Source organism: Carya illinoinensis, chromosome 7 (genome assembly GCF_018687715.1).
Source record: "Carya illinoinensis cultivar Pawnee chromosome 7, C.illinoinensisPawnee_v1, whole genome shotgun sequence".
NCBI classification, from domain to species: Eukaryota; Viridiplantae; Streptophyta; class Magnoliopsida; order Fagales; family Juglandaceae; genus Carya; species Carya illinoinensis.
The window spans coordinates 33914971-33933986 of NC_056758.1; the positions used below are offsets into that span (position 1 = coordinate 33914971).

The following is a 19016-nucleotide window of genomic DNA, read 5'->3' on the forward strand; positions in this document are numbered from 1 at the left end:
ATTTTTTCTTTTTTCTTTCACCATTTTTTATAAATAAAAATATTTATATATTCATTTAAAAATATTTACTTAATCATTAAATAAAAATAAAAATAAAAATAAAAACATTTCAGTAGAGAACATAGTCTTTTTCCCATATTGAATTAGACCACATTTTCAGTAAAAAACTAGCAATTTAATCAATTCTGTATATGAAAACTTTCGAAAATGTAGTGCATGGGATGAGATTTACTCTGTAAAGTTAGATCCGAAGGGACCTGAGAGTCCTTGACGTAATTTTTTTATTTAAAACAAAAAAAAGCTAAATGAAATTCATCCAACGTATTAGCTATATAGTAAATTCAATATCCCAATTCATATATGACTTATACTCTAGTAAAGTCATATATAGGGTTTCGTTTCTTTCATGAAACCCTATTTTGCTTCTTTCCCACGGCTTGACTTTGTTTTCTTCCTCTCTTAATATTTTATCTCTCCACCTCCTCCCTATTGCCATATACACTTCCTTCGAAGACAGTAGTTTAGAGTCATAAACAATATCATCGCCACTTTGTTCTCATCGGTAGCCCGTTCTCATCGAGCTCCTTCATCAAAGACAAGTGCCTATTGCCATTTCACCGGTGAGTTTTCTACTCCATTTCTCTTCCAATTTCAGTACTATCATTTCAAATAATGAATCCTGACTAGATATGATTTTTTATCCATATTTTCTCTTTTTGTTCCAAGTTTTTCTCACATGAGGTTCCAATCAAAAAGCTCAAAGAAAATCCCAACATGACCATCGTGCCTATGCATTTGCTTCTTTACAGTAATGGCCAAACATGACGACGCTTTCCCAAATTCTCATTAATTTCTCCAATAATTAATAATCCTTGAAGGACAAGACACAAACCCTCCTCAATTACTCATAAACACCCAAAAAATCCACAAAAGCTCCCAAATTTCTCAAGCTAGATCTTGCATTATCATAAAAATAGAAAATCATTGATACCTAACGTCTCTCACTGAAGCAAATCACAAAACCCAACAACCATAGTCTAGTCATAGCCATCCTAACAAATTTTGAAAATTGGGATGACTAATCTAATATCAATGCTTTAATGCTCTTACCTCATTAGGTATTCTCTTGAAGATGAATTACCTGATACATAGTAGAGAAAAAGTAAAAAGAGCACTAGTACAAAGTGAAGAAAAAATAATAGAGACTTGTTGAAAAGGAAAGCTCTGTCTAACTTTAATTGATAAAAAGAAGGGCCTATAAATAGGCTTTACATCAGAACACACTAACCACGACTCCTATAAAATAGCATCACAACTAAGACACTTTCTCAACTACAAATCAAATAACAAATTCCTAAAGACTCGGTCTAACCCACCAACGACTAGAACTTTCAATGAATATTAATAAATATGAAATAAAATATTTAAATATTAACACCCTCCCTTAAATTGAAATCTGCAGATATCAGTTTAAAAGAAAGAATTAACCCTCTGCAAAGTCCTCCTTTAGAGCAGCACGTGAACAAACTCCAAGTAGACCATGCAACTTCACAAATGTAGCCAACTTGAGAGGCTTGGTCTGTATATCTGCAACTTGGTCTTCACTTCGACAATAAACCAGTTTGATTGTTCCATCATTACCGAGATCTCTTAAAAAATAATATTTCACATCAATATGCTTGCTTCTTCCATGTAGCACATGATTCTTGGAGAGTTTGATTGCTAAGCTGTTATCACAAAAAACTATAGTAACTTCCACTTGCTTGAACTGGAGCTCTTCAAGAATTCTTCTCAACCAGACAACTGGACAAGCACAAGCTGTTGCAACAGTAAATTTAGCTTCTGTAGTTGACAAGGTGACAATTTGTTGTTTCTTAGAAGACCATGAAATAGCCCCTGTGCCCAACATAAAAACATAGCCTAAAGTGCTCCTTCTATCATCTTGATCTCCTGCATAATCACTGTCAGTAAACCTGAATAGTTCTAACTTTTCACCCTTCTTGTAGAACAGCCCAAAATCTTTAGTTCCTTGCAAGTAACGAAGGATTCTCTTGGCAGCTAACAAATGCATTTCTGTTGGATTCTTCATATATCTACTTATTAAGCTCACAGAATACATTATGTATGGCCTTGTTGCAGTTAAATACATCAAACTACCAATAATTTGCTTGTAAAGTGTGTTGTCCACCTTCTTCCCTTCATGATCTTTGTTTAGCTTCAAGCCAAACTCAGTTGGAGTGGTTACAGGATTGCAATCCTTCATTTGAAACCTGTCCAAAATATCTTGCACATACTTCTTTTGAGAAATAAAGATCTCATTAGTTGATTACACTACTTCTATGCCAAGGAAGTAATGCATCATACCAAGGTCAGACATTTCAAATTCAATCATCATAAATTTCTTGAATTCTTTAAACATGACACCATCATTTCCAGTAAATATGAGATCTTCTACATATAAGCAAACAATGAGCAGTTTCCCCTTATCTCCAATCTTAACAAAAAGTGTGTGCTCATATGGACATTTAAAGTGTGTGCTCATATGGACATTTGTAAAAGCCTTCTTTCAAAAAATAAGCCTCAATGCGACTATACCAAGCTCGTGGAGCTTGTTTTAAGCCATAAAGAGCTTTCTTTAATCTATACACTTTATGCTCATTTCCAATCTTAATATGACCAAGAGGTTGATCTACAAATACATGTTCCTCCAAGTTTCCATGCAAAAATGCCAATTTGACATCTAGCTGGAAAATAGGCCACGAGTTCTGCACCCCCAATGCGATCACCAATCTAATTGTATCATGTCTTCCAATGGGAGAAAAAACTTCTGTATAGTCAATCCCATATTCTTGCTTATATCCCTTAGCTACCAAACGCGCCTTATACTTGTCAACTTCACCATTTTCCTTTAGTTTTGTTTTGAAGACTCACTTTATACCAATGGTTTTGTACCCTTTCGGAAGATCAGTCAGCTCCCAAGTATCATTTTTTTCAATGGCATCAATTTCATCATCCATCGCCTTCCTCCATTTTTCTTCTTTAACAGCACTTTCAAAGGTTGTAGGATCACAATCTGAAAATAAAGCAAAGTGAGTGATTGGATCTTCAATTCCAGTTACCTCATAGTCTTCCATCCATGCAGGCCTTTTTCGAATACGAGGAAGAGATCGAGCTGCTGCATCAGTAGCTTCTGCTGTTGTTGGCAAAATTTCAGCAGCTGTTGGAGTTGCTTCTGATGAATTTTCAGGCATAAAGATTGCTGGAGTTGGTTCGCTTTCAGAATCATTGTCAAAAAGAACTTGAGTAGGTTCCTACCCATTCCAATCCCAAGTGTTTTCCTCATCAAAGACAACATCTCGGCTGGTCACAATTTTATGGGTTAATGGATTAAACAATTTATAAGCTTTGGATGTTTCACTAACACCAAGAAAAATACATTTTCCCCCCTTATCATCAAGTTTCTTCCTTTTCTCATCCGGGATATGCGCATAAGCGATGCAGCCAAAAATTTTAAAATAATCTACAGCTAGTTTCCTTCCACTCCAAGCCTCCTCTGGTGTCATATTTTGAACAGCAAATGTAGGACTTCTATTCAAGATGTGAATACTCCAATTTACTGCTTTAGGCGAAAAAGATTTTGGAATTCTCCCTCTTGCCAACAAGCTTCTCACCATATTGAGGATGGTTATGTTTTTCCTCTATGATACACCATTTTGTTGTGGTGTATAAGCAGCTGTCAGCTCTCTTCGAATGCCATGAACGTCACAAAAAACTTTAAATTCGGTTGAGCAATATTCTCTACCACGATCTGTTCGAAGGGTCTTAATGGTCTTTCCTCCATTAGAAAATGGTGTTATCGGGCCACAAATATCAGAATGAATTAGCTCCAAAACTCCTTTTGCTCGCCATGATTTCCCTTGGGGAAATTGAGAACGATGTTGTTTGCCAACAACACATTCTTCATAAACTTGGGAAGGAATACTAATATGAGGAAGGCCTGTCACCATATTTTTCTGTTGGAGGGTCTTCAATCCACCAAAACTCAAGTGGACATAACGAAAATGCCACAACCAAGAAGGATCTTTTACTTCAGTTACCAAACAAGATTGCACACTTTTCAATCTTTAATGGAAACAACCTGTTTGAACTCATTTGCACAACAACAATAGCTCCTCTAGTAGGATCATAAATCTCACAAACACCCTTTTGAATAGTGATTACATAACCCTTTTCTTGCAATTGACCAGCACTTAACAAATTACTTTTCAAGTCAGGGATGTAAAGAACATTAGAAATTATTTCTACAAAACCATTATTGGTTTTTATCTCAATATTACCCTTTCTCATCACCCTCACAGTGGAACAATCACCAAAACTTACTGTAAAGTGAAAGCTTTCATTTAAATAAGAAAAAGAAGACTTACTTCCACACATGTGGTTACTGCAGCCCGTATCCACATACCAAAGATCAGACTCAGATTTCTGATTAGCTTGAATAGCCATCAACAAAGTTTCTACTTCCTTCTTTTTGGCAAAATTTGATTGCTCTTCCTTTTCTTTGTCATTAGGCAACTTAGTATAACATTCAGAACGATAATGACCAAATTTATGACATCTAAAGCACTCTACCTTGGATTTGTCAAAATGTTGATCTCGTCCTCTGCCTTTGCCTGAAAATTGATCATCATTGGCTTTGAAATACATGCTGCCATCTCTATTGCTCTGAGCTCCCCTTCCTTTACCTCTACCTCTACCCCTTCATCTAGAGTTTGAGAAATGAGTAGAGGTAGAAGCCTTCAAAGCTTGCTCCTCTGAAGTTGAACTTCGGTTCATCTTCTATTCATGGACCAACAAGGAGCTTTGCAGTTCATCAAGAGAGAATGCATCTGTCTTTCGATTCTTCAATTGAACACATGACATAATCAACATTTGGTGTCAGGGAACGCAATATTTTCTCCACAATGGTGACATCTTCCATCTTCTCACCATGAAGTCGCATTTTGTTGCTCATCTCCATAGTCCTGGCACAGTAGCTGGTAACAGATTCCCCATCCTTCATTTGTAGAGTCTCAAAATCTCTTCTCAAAGCTTGAAGTTGTGCACGCTTCACTCTAGCAGAGCCTTGATATTTTTTCTTCATGGAATCCCAAATATCTTTATAAGTTTCTTTGCTAAGAATTGTTTCCAAGATGGGACGATTAATTGCTTGAAAAAGGTAATTTTTTGCCTTCAAATCTTTTAGCTTTCTCCATTCCAACTCTGTTTTCTAGGCATCCGTCAACACAACACCTTCCGTTGGTTCTGCTACTCCAGAAACAACAACTGTCCAATATTCTTTGGACCTCAAGAAGTTCTCCATGAGCATGCTCCAATGATCATAGTGACCATCAAAGCGTGGATTGGCTGGTTGTACAAAACTGTTGGAAGCCATCAGGTTCACTTTTTTTCTCCCCGAAACCTGCTTTGGTACCACTAATACATAGTAGAGAAAAAGCAAAAAGAACACTAGTACAAAGTGAGGAAAAAATAATAGAGACTTGTTGAAAATGAAAGCTTTGTCTAATTTTAATTGATAAAAATAAAGGCCTATAAATAGGCTTTACATCAGAACACACTAACCACGACTCTTATAAAATAGCATCACAATTACGGCACTTTCTCAACTACAAATCAAATAACAAATTCCTAAAAACTCAGTCTAATCTACCAATGACTAGAACTTTCAATGAATATTAATAAATATGAAATAAAACACTTAAATATTAACATTACTTGATGAGCTAATCTCTATTTTATTTTATTTTTGACTTTTTCTGTCTGCTGCCTTTTAACCCCAAAAAATATGACCCGGGATTTCGACTACAGTGTTCGAGTCCTACTGGTAAGTGGTAACTGTGTTCTGGGGTTGGTTACACGGCTACTCTGTAGTCATGGATCCACCTGATTTCTGAGCCGAAGTTAAGCAAACATTATATACCTCTCTAAAACCCTTGCCGCCTATTTTGCTCTCTGTAATGGCAACTTAAGGGTGATTTTTCTCTTTCTCGAGGGAATAGCTAGGGTTTCTCTACGTGCGAGGTAGGCGAGTTGCGATTCTTGCGGTTGTCATGGGAGGATCCAGAGCTCAAGTCAACAAGGCCCACAAGTCCCGCTTCTCCTCCAAGTCTTCTCGGAACCTTCACAAAACCTCTTCCCAAGGTCTGTCTTCTTTTTTAAACTTATGTTTAATCCGTTTCGCTTTTGCTCTCCGTTTGGTTGATCGGAAACCTAGAAAGAGGGAGCAAGAAATTTGTATTGTTATATATGGAAGACACACACATGAGAGGAAATTTTCGTTTTCCGGTTTTTTACACATGTCCTCTCTGTAATTTTCTTGCTAACCCAACGTAACACCGTTGATTGCTTAAATTTTCTCAGTACTCGATCGATTCATGCTTCTGTTTCCTACCATTGTCGGCTTTTTTAAATTTGACATAAATTATTGTTCATTTAGATAAGAGCAGGATTTCAAAAGCAGAGAGAAATGTTACCAAGGGAGCTAGGGCTAGTCGACTTCAACATAATAAAATGGTAGCTGGTCTTTTGATTTTTCCTCTCTCTCTCTCTCTCTCTCTCTCTCTCTCTCTCTCTCTCCATAGTTTATAGATTTTATGCGCTTTTGCAGGTACGAGAGCAGAAGCGGGCTGCCCTCTTGAAAGAGAAAAGGGCAACCAGTGGTAACACTAGCCCTCCCCGCGTTATCGTGAGTGTTTTTTATTTGCATGATACTTTAAAGCTTTAATAGGTGTAATACATGACTTAGAGCGTTCTTGTGTTCAATTTTATTAACCTCTCATTTTTGTGCGCTGTGTTGCATTTTTAGGATGTTCTGCTCTCAGTTATTTCACCATTCTAAGTTAATCTCAATTACAGGTCCTTTTTGGGCTCTCCGCATCTGCCAATGTAGACTCTCTTGCTGGGGATCTTCTGTCATTATTATCTCAAGATGGTCCTGGAGCTGGATCATCAACAGTTGCTTCTTCTGAGTATAAGCTGAGAACAACAGTAAGAAATTTTGTACACGAAAATGTTGGAAGAAGGCTGCTTTTCGTTGATAGGTGTTGAAAAAGATTTGTTTTTCCGCTCCCATTAGTTGGTTAACTTTTTCACGTATTATGCGTTGTTTATTGTTTCAAGAAAAAGATTCAAATTTTCTTAGTTTCTTAAATTCGATCCCTTTGATTTGTTCTAGAGCTTTTGGTTGCATTGTCTTTAATTGCAAATATTAATTAGATCTAAGTAGAAATAATGTTTGTTGCCAAAATGTTTTGATGTTTATATTGTAGATTGGATATATAGTTTTACCCAGATGCTGTATGCATGTAATAATATTTGGAGTTATGCACAATTTTTTCATGCATTTAATTTAAATTTAATGGTTTCCTCTTGAGACCAAGGTATTTCACGATCAAGAATTAACACTATGGACTGTGGTTATATCGTCTTATGACCTTTGGAAGGATGATAATTTGTGCCACTTAATGTTGACCTGATTATTTTCTGTTAAAGGTTAAAGGATGACTGCCGTACCTGTATGAAGTTTAAATTTGAGAATATCTAACCGAAGTAATATATCCTAGGTATTGAAAGCACCTCATGGGGATTTGCTATCATGTATGGAAATGGCTAAGGTATGTTCAGTGCCCGAATGTTTTTCGTACTTTTATGGTTTTTTGGTGCCCTAGTTTCATTTATTTGTTCTTTAATTCATTGATCCTGTTTGAATGATAGGTAGCTGATCTGATTGCATTTGTGGCCTCAGCGAGCTCTTCATGTGAAGAAAGCAGCTCTTGCTATATTGATTCATTTGGAAATCAGTGCCTCTCTGTGTTTAGATCTCTTGGTTTTCCAAGCACCGTTGTCTTAATTCGTGTATGTTTTTGTCAATGTTCTTTGAATGTTGTTGAAAATTTTGTAAATAAAAATTATTTTCCCCATGAGTTGATGTAAAAAAATAATGGTTATGCTTTTTGTCCCATAGGACTTGCCTTCTGAGCTGAAAAGGAGACATGATTCAAAGAAGATGTGTATGGCTAGTCTTGCTTCAGAGTTTCCTGAGGACTGTAAGTTCTACCCTGCAGATACAAAGGATGAGTTGCACAAGGTAGCTGTCTAGATTATTTACCTAGAGCTTCCGTTATTGGTGCCAATGTTCTAATAATACAAGAAATAGATGGCATCAAAATATGTTTCACACAATTTCTGTCATACTGTTTCCCTTGATCTGTAACTTGTCTCTGTTGTGTTATTTTGCAGTTTATGTGGCTTTTCAAGGAGCAGAGGCTGATGGCCCCTCATTGGCGAAATCAACGACCTTACATCATGGCTCAAATGGTGCCCATTTATTTCTACATGGTTTTACTGAGTTTTTATTTCAGTTAGTGGTAGCATCAATATGGACCAACAAAGGCTAAAGTTGTCTTAAGACTTACATGGTTTAGTATTTGTTTGTTGGTGAGGAGTAACCACACATCAATCAAAAAGGAAAGACAAATAAGAAGTTAGAAGAAAGATTTATGTTCTTTGATTCATATCTTGCTGTACATTCTTTTATGATTGATTCTTGTGTTTGTTGATGCATTGTAGGTTGATATGGTGGTTGATGATTGCAATATGGAGAAATGCACTCTTATCATCACCGGCTACCTGCGTGGTCATAGCCTCTCTGTGAATCAGCTGGTATTAGTTCAACCATTTGCTTACGTCTGGTTCCTTCTTTAGGCGGTCGTCTTATTTCCGTTCACCTCAGGTTCATATTTCTGGTGCGGGGGATTACCAATTGAGTAAAATCGAAATTCTTAAGGATCCATTTCCTCTAAATCCAAGAAAAGAGCGGGACATCATGGACTCAGACGAAGTGCATGATACAGAGGTATTGCAATTTTACTTTGGACATAAGCAGAAAAGGATAATTTTTTTAAATTGAGCATGATTTATCTTCTTAGTCACTGGAGGGTCTATGTTATGCATTATTACTACTACAATACTAGAGATAAGGAGGGTGTAGGGATGGAGAAAGAGACTAAGGAGATGTTTGGTAATGTTTTTCATCTCATTCTATCTCATTTCCTTCCCGAACATCACTCAAACACAAATACTTTCAAACTAATCATTACAACTTTTTCAAACTAATCATTACAACTTTCCCAAACTTTCAAACAAAATACAAAAAACAATTCAACTTTTGGAGATCCCAAAACAAATCTAATATTAAAAAATTATATTCTAACAATATTTTAACTTTATAATATTTTTATTTAACTTTTTCTCTCATTTTCCGAAACCCTGTAAAACATCATAATTCAAACTATTTTACTACTATTCAAAAACCATTTCACCACTATTCTCAAATTTCTTATCTCATCTCATTCCTCAAGTATCCCCAAAGTTTGATCGTTTGCAGGGTATTGTGCGTAATGATGTTATCATTTTTTCGATAAGTTTGCACGTGATAATTGTCATATGGGTGGGAAGACAGCACGGACGAAGGATCAAGAGATAGATTTTGAAGCTTTTATCTAGAATTTTTGATATGAAATTAGAGTTATTATTAATGCTTATCCCAAAATAAATTGGATTTTATTTTCTGTTCACCAATGGTCACAATTATTTCTTTTTCTAGTTCATTTATAATACATAAGATTGAATTAAATATAGGGAGCATTGAGTTCTACAATTTGACTGTTGTAGCTAAATCATGGTGTTGATGTTGCTTTTTTAATTGAGTCTCGGGCTTATTTGAGAAGTAGATCTGTTTTTCTTTCTCAATGCTGCCTCTGTTGGATGGGTTATTTTTTAAATTATCACGTCTTTCTTAATACTCACTCTACTTTTCAATCAGAGTCAGCATCAGAATACTGGTGTTGTCTTTTCGTTTCAATCATACATAGACTATATTATATGCTTCATTTCATGATACCAGTTTTTAAGAGACTGCTATACAGCTGGGAAGTTGATTATAGCTTGGTAATGCATTGGGCAAAAGAAATGTGATACAAAATCAAATTTAAATAGCTCTAAGTATCCCATATTGAGGAAGCCGAAACAGAAGGGATGCTATGTTGTTTTAACTTTGTAACTTTTGGGGGCTTCTTTTAAAGCTGTGGACATTTGGGATGGGGTGATTGAAAAAATTGAAAGGAGGTTAGCGGGTTGGAAGAGGATTTATTTGTCTAAGGGGGGAAGATTATCTCTTATTAAAAGTTCTTTGTCTAACCTGCCTACGTATTTCCTTCCTCTTTTTCCTCTTCCTGCAAGGGTTGAAAAGAGAATTGGGAGTTTATTTCGGAATTTTTTATGGGGTGGTGTTGGTGAGGAAAAGAAGTTTCATTTGCTTAGTTGGAAGAAAGTTTGTCAACCTTTGGATGGTGGTGGCTTGGGGATTAAAGATTTGAAGGTCTTGAATAAAGCTTTACTTGGCAAATGGCTTTGGAGATATCATTTGGAAAGTGAAGCCCTATGGAAAAATGTGATAGATGTAAAGTATGGAAGTTTGAAGGGAGGTTGGTGTTCAAAAGCCTCTAGTGGAGCATATGGGGTGAGTTTATGGAAATTTATTAGAAAAGGATGGGATTTTTTCTCTAGTAATTTTAGATTGAAGGTTGGAAATGTTAAAAGAGTCCTTTTTTGGCATGATTTGTGGTGTGGGGATGCTGCTCTCAAGCTGGAATTTCCTGCCTTGTTCAGAATTGCAAGGGATCAAAATGCTGCTGTTTTTGATTCATACTGTGTAAGCAATAATAAGGTTGTTTGGAATGTTATTTTCAAAAGGGATATTAATGATTGGGAAGCGGATGAAGTTCAGGCTTTGTTGGTTAAACTTTACAGTATAAAGCTGGTAACTGAAAGGGAGGATGGTATGGCATGGTCTTCTGCTGGAAATGCTAAGTTTTCAGTTTCTTCTTACTATAGAGTTATGTCAAGTCATGGTAGTTGCGTTTTCCCATGGAAAAGTATTTGGAAGGTGAAAGTTCCTCCCAAGGTTGCTTTTTTCTGTTGGGTGGCTTCTTTGGGCAAAGTTTTGACAAATGATAATCTTAGAAGGAGAGGACTGTTTATTTCTGATTGTTGTGTTATGTGCAAAAAGGATGGAGAATCTGTAAATCATCTTTTCCTTCACTGTGAAGTGTCTAGATTCTTGTGGGATGAGGTTCTGAGTTGGACAGGTTTGCATTGGGTGATGCCCAAGGATGTGGTGGATTTAATGGTAGGATGGAAGGGTTTGAAGGGCTGTAAGAAGGCAGCGTCTGTTTGGAAGATGATTCCTCCTTGTCTCATGTGGTGTTTGTGGATAGAAAGAAATAGGAGATGTTTTGATGATAAAGAACGTACTTTGGAAGATCTTAGGGTTTTTTTCATGGGTACTTTGGGTTATTGGGCGAAAGTTTATGTAATGGTGGATAATTTCCTGAATCTGTTTTAGTTTTTGGTTTTTTCTTTTTTGTTTTCAGGAAGTTGTAGGTTTATCCTTTGTATACTTCCTGTGTACTTGGGCTTATGCCTATTTCTTCAATAAAATTATTAGTTATCAAAAAATGTTGTACATGTAGTTTCTTGTCATGCAATTACTGCAATTAGGAAATGTGAGATGCAATAAGTTGTGCATGTTTGTCCTTTATTTTGAATGTCCTACAACTGCAATGGTGATTAATGTAATGTATTTTCTTTGTCAATCATTCATATAATATATTTATTTGTTGACAACTAGCACTCACGTTTGGCATTAATTAACATTTTTATCTGTCTGATATGCCCATTTTGTTTTTATTCTATTCGAGCTATTTCAGGTAATTCGCTCATTGGCTTCCGATCCCTTAAAGCAAGAGCCTTTACTTGTCGAAAATGTTCCCGATCCTCTTGCTGGAGAGCAGGTAAATTCCATAAATATCAAACCATTGCTCTGTCGATTATAATCACACCTAGTAACCTTGTAAGTCAGCACCTGATAAACGATGTTTTGTACTTGGTGTTTGATCGATTTTTACATTACACCATTATTATCAGCTTTGTTGTCAAGCCTATTGTTTCAATGTAACCCTATACATATATATGAGATTGAGTTTTAAGTTCTACGTTTGTTCTTAGGTGCTTTATTATATTTTAGCTTTCAGCTTTTAGATTGAAAATAATAGTGGCAGTGCTGAGTTCCTGAAGGTTTTGTGTCTTGATGAGTGTGTGTTCCTTCATCCCTCTTCCTCTTAAAGGATGATATTCAGTTGTGCTTAGTTTCCCTTATTTGATGATGAAACTTCCTTGGTATGATCTCGATTGATAACATGGTTCTTGTCTGTCAGACATGGCCAACAGAGGCAGAAATGACTGAGGCTGATAGAAATCAAAGACAAAAAAGGTTGAGAAAGAGGGCTCTTCCTCCAGGCACTTCAGAATACCAGGTATGCATTCAATACTGTTAATGTCAATATATCTTAAAGCTTGTCTTTTCATTCTCCTATGTTTATAACATCTTCATTTGCTAGGTATGTACCTCACATGATTGTGATAAACAGGCTTTATTATATATTGCAGGCTGCTTGGATTGTTGATGAAGAAGATGAAGAAGATTCATATAGCAATGATGAAGCCGATGATGGGATGGTATTGGATGAAGAAGAGGGTGACTTTCCCAATCAAGATGGCGCTAAGAATTTAAACCTTGATGACGATAGATCCTTCTTGAACTTGAAGGACTCTGATGAAGAAACTGATGTTGATTCAATGATGATGGTGGGTTTTAGCATGCTATAGATGTATTCAGCATCATTCGAGTTTCAGGGTAGACTGCCTGTGCTAATTAAGCTAACCACGTAAAAGCATTAAGTCAACCATTTTTTCTATCTTCTCCAGCAAAAATTAAATAAGAGAAAGGGCTGTCTGAATCATGAAATCATTGAATCTTGCCATCACATAAAGCACAAATAGGTATTTCTTGATATAGTTTAAACCTTCCTATGATGATTATGATAAATTTCTACCTTCTAGGGGCACGACCCAACTACACTGGCAGGGTATATAAAGGGGGACGCCGAGTTTAAGGCCTGGTTTAGTTACACAAACCAAACCATCTTATTTCATCTAATCATTTCAACTTTTCCAAACTCCCACACAAAATATAATAAACAATTTAATTTTTTCAAATCTTAAAACAAAAATAATATTAAAAAAATTATAATCTAATAATATTTTATTCAACTTTTAACTTTTATCTTATCTCATCTCATCCCATATGTGTAACCAAACAAGGCCTAAGGGTAGGGTAGCTAGAATTAGTCAAATCTACAAAAAAAAGGCAAGAGGTATTGATGTGGACCATGTTACCCATCAAAAAAATTGTTGTGGACAATCGTAGTCCACATTACTTTATGTAATGTAAAACTCCCTACAACAATCATAAATTTCTTTATTGAAAATACTTATCAAATAAATAAATTACTTATCAATAAGTAAATAAGTTATTGAAGGTGCTCAACCTGTCAAATGCTCTCTTTTGTGATGCAGGATGGCGAGAACTTGACAAGAGAACAGATAGAGGATGAGATTCAAAGGATTAAAACTGCACATGCCGAAGATGAGGGTAGATCTTTCTCTTGACCATGAAGCCTTAAAATCATTAGTGGTCAATTCTCTTTCTATGGCAAACCGAATGTACAGTCAATAGGGTGCAAATGCTTTAAGTGATTGGATTACTTTTGGAAAGGGAATTTGCCCACTTACCTTCAGCGCCCCCCCCCCCCCCCCCCCCCTCCTTTCTCTCTCTCTATTATTTTCTTTTTGGAAAAAAAAAATAGAAAAAAAGAAAAAGGATAACCATGTTGTCATTGTCATTGTTTAGGTAATAAACCCCTAGACAAACATAAAATAAAGGAAGAAACAAAGAGATAAGACGAAGCAAAAATAAAGATGAGAAGGAAATTAGGGGATAATTAAGGCCTGTGTCACTTACTATTGCAAAGCAGTGGACTAATGTGCACTCCTATAAACTTGTCTAGCGTAGGATGGTTGTGGACTTTGCTTAAGGTGAATGAGATATTAGTGTACTGGATAATTGAAACAAACTTCCTTTGAAATTAGCTTGTTCTAGTTGCTGATATGTCTTTTTTTTTTTTTTTCCCAATGATTTGTTATCTTTCAGAATATCCTGATGAAGTGGATACACCATTAGATATTCCTGCTAGAAAACGCTTCGCAAAGTATAGAGGCCTCAAGTCCTTTAGGACCTCTTCCTGGGACCCAAAAGTAAAATTCTTGTTCTTCTTTGAAATCTACATCATCTCTGAATATCAAGAGCTCCCCTAAAGTTCTTTTGAATAAAATCAGGAATCTCTACCTCCAGAATATGCGAGAATTTTTGCATTCGATAATTTTGCAAGAACACAAAGACATGTTCTTGCAAATGCTTTAGATATGGAGCAAGGGAACAGGGATGACTGTGTACCAGCTAGCTCATATGTAAGGCTGCATATAAAGGACATACCAAATGCTATTGCTTGCAAATTATGCTTGCTAGGAAAGACAGTGCCTGTTGTAGCAAGTGGTCTCTTGCAGCATGAGTCCAAGATGTCTGTCCTCCACTTCAGGTATCTTCTATTTAGCTGTCTCCTTTATCATTTCTCTGTTTCTGGATTAGTGCTCTGCTTTGTCATGGTTTCATGAGTCTTCTATGTTTTGCAGCATAAAGAAACATGACACATACAGTGCTCCTATTAAAGCCAAAGAGGAACTTGTCTTCCATGTTGGTTTTCGCCAATTTGTTGCCAGGTAGTGTTTTATAATCCTGTTCATTCTAGCATATATTGATTGCCAGTTTTGAGGTCATTTCCCGTCGCTGTGCAGGCCTATATTTTCTACTGACAACATGAACTCAGACAAGCACAAGATGGAACGGTTTCTTCATGCAGGGCGTTTTTCTTTGGCATCTATTTATGCCCCAATTTCATTTCCTTCTCTTCCCTTAATAGTCCTGAAGAGCACAGAAGCTGGTTCTACACCTTCTGTTGCTGCTGTTGGTTCTTTGAGAAGCATTGACCCAGACAGGATAATACTGAAGAAGATTATTTTAACTGGGTATGATCTATTCTTTGCTCTTTATCGAGCTCGCACTTTTGTTGTTAGGTTTCCCCTTCCAGGGAAACTATAGTACATCTATGTTGGTAACATTGGCTAGACTCTAGAGAGTGTTCAATAACAACAAATACGTCTATCACATTCATATTGATGGCCCCCACCTTTTTTCAACATTACTCTGAAGTCTGAACTTTCTTTTCTTTTTCTTTTTCTTTTTATTTTCTAGTCTATACTCTGCTTAAGTGCAAAGGTGCAGAAAACAGACCCTAACTCTGCTTTATCAATAGATTCATGATTAATCAAATATGATGTACATTTGCACGAGACAAGTACAAATGCAATACCCTAGTAGTCCAATTAATATTACTCGTGCACTCTGATTTTGGTGTGGACATACGGTGAAGAGATTGACGTGTTTTTTTTTTTCAATAAATTGATCTCTATATTTACACATAAATTCTGTAACTTTTTAAAATTTTTGCATATGGCTAACGTTGTACCGTGCATTTTATTTTTCCTGGTTTCTTTTTATCTTGTCTTCTTACTTCTAAATATTTGTGGTTTATCAAAGCAGTTTATGAAATGTATTTTGGGTGAATTTCACGGTACAAATGTAATGGTTTATAGATATTCTTATTTAAAGCTTAAGCTGTTTCTGATGCAGTTACCCACAAAGAGTATCAAAATTAAAAGCTACTGTAAGATATATGTTCCATCACCCTGAGGATGTTAGATGGTTCAAGGTAAAAGAATCTCATTGCAATTATTTATCATTTTAGCTCTTTCTTTGAGGTAGAAGTTTTGGAGTCTCAGTCTACATTTGTCATGATTGGATTGTTGATGATGGATGTCGTTATTGCAGCCTGTGGAAGTGTGGACCAAATGTGGTCGTCGTGGGCGTATTAAAGAACCTTTTGGTACACATGGTATGATGCTCATTCTGAACAAGAAAAATCTTTTAGAAAGGAATCTATCCTAAACTCACTAAGGTTGATATGTTGCAGAGTTAAGGCTGCTGCATGCATAATAAGCAGCATGACATGGTGTGCAGGAGACTGTTGTACTAATTCTCTTCTCGTTTTTTTTTTTTCCTCCTCCCTTCCCTTCAGGGGCTATGAAGTGTGTTTTCAATGGTGGCCTTCAGCAACATGACACGGTGTGCATGAGCTTGTATAAGCGTGCATATCCCAAGTGGCCAGACCGTCGCTTCCCAATTCTTGATACTTGATCAACCTTGGCTGTGGCTCAATCCTGTATGGTTGACTGCGGAAAGCCAAGCTGGTGATGGGAATGAAGCTCTGGTTCAGATTGTCAATACTAATTTATGTTTTTTGGCAAGCTACATGCTGTCGAGGACGTGGGGTTTTTTTTTTTTTATTATCCAACTTTCTGTGTTATTATTATTTTCTTTACCTTTAACATATATTCTTTGATATCATATGGTAGTAGTCAGTAGACAACTTAAAATTTATAGCGAAAAGGTCACTTCTAAGAAAAATATAGCGAGAGAGAGAGAGAGAGAGAGAGAGAGAGAGAGAGAGAGAGAGAGAGAGGTGTTTGCTGCCTTTTGTTTGGTTGGTTCATTGTTTTTCGTATATTGCTAATTTTACAACCTGTTGAACTGTTGCTTTTGATTGGCAACTTATAAGCGTGATTGACCTTTCCCTTAGTTTCAAGATATCCGTACCCTTTCCTGTCTTTTGTCATATGGTCGTGCAAGTTTCTCAAGTATCTCTCAAGTGGCATGTATCTGTTATCTAATTATGTTGTTGTCTTGGCATTTTACCCTATCTCTTGGATTTCTCGTTTTTTCAAAAAGAAAAAATCAATGGCTAATAGGATTATAGGCATGTCATATCAAATTGAAATGAGTGTAATATATGGGCTTGATGATCATGTTTCTATTACACCTATGGATCTGCTGTCCATCGGCATTATCACATTGGGGAACACCTATTCCTTGTGATGACATGAAGACAGGCAGCTTTCCTACATCGGCTTTCCCCATCCAAATTCAATATCATTGGGTCGAGTTACACCAACTGGTAAAATTAATGTAAGCTAGATATATGTTTAAGCTGTTTCCGATGTCGTTACCTGCAAAGAGTATCAAAATTAAAAGCTATTGTACATACACACATATTATATGTCTGTACATGTTTCTCAACCCTGCGAATGAGATGGTTCGAGGGAAAATAATCTTTTTGCTGGTCTCAATACATGTCAAACTCCTTGAAAGTAACTAATGACTATTGAGCCATACCCTTGGTGGTTATATTCGATCGTCATGATTCGATTGTTGACGATGGATGTCATAATGCAGTATATTGTGTAAGTGTTGAACCTGTTGGTACACGCGGTATGGTTGTCGTTCTGAACATGAAGACAAATGTTTTAGAAAGTAATCTATTGTTAATAACATAATTCAATTATTCTTCCTATAATAACAAGCTCACAACAAATACACTAATTTTGATTCGTCATTTTCGACGAAAAACAACGCTTGTGCATGTTTTGTAGTTTTAAAATTTATAATCGATGCACACATATCACTGATTCACCTATCTTGCATTTATTTGTGAATCGACATGATCATCATCAAGCCGCCCCCATAGCAGGACAACGACCAATCCTGGATGAGATCGAAATACCATTGTCTTTAGATGATCTTTATGGGACTAGGATCCAAGGAAGCGAAAGCAAGGAGTTCCTTATCTTGTTCTAACACGGCTATATCTTCTTTGTCCAACCACACCCATGCTTCTATTCCACCGCCACATCTTGTGTCCATCAGCATTATCGTATTTGGAAACACCTGCTCCCTCTCATCACTTGAGTCAATGCAACTTACCCACATCGGCTTTCCCCATCCAAAATCAATATCGTAGAGACCAAAGTTACACCAACTTGTAAAACTAACGTAATCCATTCCACGATGGCTTGCTGCACTTGACAGTGTCCCTCCCAATGCATTTACATGCTCGTAAAGCTTTGTAAACCCTCCATCACCTTGCAGATCTTTCACAAAGTCAGCATCGATTTTCGTTTTTGCTTCTCTGAGCTTCCCCTCCATGTAAGCCAACTCCATCTTCTCATCATCCGTGCATAACACGCCTGCTACCCAAATAAAGTTTCCCATAGATGATTCTGGGAATGGTGGGGCTGCTGTTCGACGCAAATTCACTGCATGCGTATAAAAGGTTGCCTTCTCGATACCAGATTTAGCCTTGAAGGCAGCCATGATGCATTTTACTAGGAGTGATGAGACTACCTCAACTCTTGTCGGGGTTGGGATGCTTGAGCTAGTTGCTTTAGCCTTAAGTGAGGCAATGACTGACGCATCAAACACGATTCTCCTTCCAGTACACCTACCGGATCTGAGAAGAGGCATGGTCAAAGCCATTAGAGTTGCTTCCATGGGGTATGCTTCGTTTTGTATGAAAATTGCTGGGGCATTAAAATTAGGACATATTACAGCTTCAGAAACTTTAAGAGTGGTGGCAGCCCAAGCTTTAAGAAAGGCACTAAAGGCAGTTCCATCAGCAATCATGTGATCTCCTTCAAGTTGATTATAACCCAACACAAAAAATCCTTTTTCTCATTAGCTAGGTTTATTTAATTGCCAAATAGCCTTTTGATAAACTTTTATCACCTCCTTCAAATGCGTAAATAATAATTACATCTACTTATTATAAACTATTGATATCTAATTAATTACTTGTCTCGTCTCACGAGATTTTCATACATGAATAATTATGATTAAGAAATAGCTTTAATTTCTTTAATATTTATATTTACGATGATCATAGAAATCATAAGTTGTCGGTCATCACCCAACCAGATCTAGTTTACAATATTTTAATATATAGTTATATATATATAGGTCATAAGCATGTGAATATTGCAAACTTCACTTC

General features: G+C 36.5%; 2 protein-coding genes across 2 annotated transcripts; one reads left to right on the plus strand and one right to left on the minus strand.

The window, feature by feature from the left end:
* The first annotated feature begins 5881 nt into the window (after positions 1-5881).
* On the plus strand, positions 5882-16775 carry LOC122315448 (pre-rRNA-processing protein TSR1 homolog). The gene is made up of 21 exons (XM_043131338.1): positions 5882-6198; positions 6494-6570; positions 6665-6742; positions 6913-7044; positions 7620-7670; positions 7771-7911; positions 8021-8143; positions 8296-8373; positions 8626-8718; positions 8789-8911; positions 11826-11909; positions 12333-12431; positions 12565-12762; positions 13534-13609; positions 14168-14271; positions 14353-14612; positions 14707-14793; positions 14869-15099; positions 15764-15842; positions 15962-16025; positions 16209-16775. Exons 1-21 carry the CDS (start codon positions 6108-6110, stop codon positions 16325-16327), a joined length of 2388 nt encoding a protein of 795 aa, XP_042987272.1. The 5' UTR covers positions 5882-6107; the 3' UTR covers positions 16328-16775.
* Positions 16776-17758: 983 nt separating this feature from the next.
* Positions 17759-18649, minus strand: LOC122316351 (BAHD acyltransferase At5g47980-like). Its single transcript, XM_043132879.1, has one exon. The coding sequence runs from the start codon at positions 18647-18649 to the stop codon at positions 17759-17761; it is 891 nt and encodes a 296-aa protein (XP_042988813.1).
* Between the last annotated feature and the right edge of the window lie 367 nt (positions 18650-19016).

What these genes read in the sequence shown, in the direction of transcription:
- LOC122316351 (XM_043132879.1), bottom strand. Translation starts at nt 18,649, where the DNA reads ATGATTGCTGATGGAACTGCCTTTAGTGCCTTTCTTAAAGCTTGGGCT.
- LOC122315448 (XM_043131338.1), top strand. Translation starts at nt 6,108, where the DNA reads ATGGGAGGATCCAGAGCTCAAGTCAACAAGGCCCACAAGTCCCGCTTC. An exon ending in GACTTCAACATAATAAAATG is followed by an intron (nt 6,571 to 6,664) that starts GTAGCTGGTCTT and finishes GCGCTTTTGCAG; the next exon opens with GTACGAGAGCAGAAGCGGGC. An exon ending in ATGTTGATTCAATGATGATG is followed by an intron (nt 12,763 to 13,533) that starts GTGGGTTTTAGC and finishes TTTGTGATGCAG; the next exon opens with GATGGCGAGAACTTGACAAG.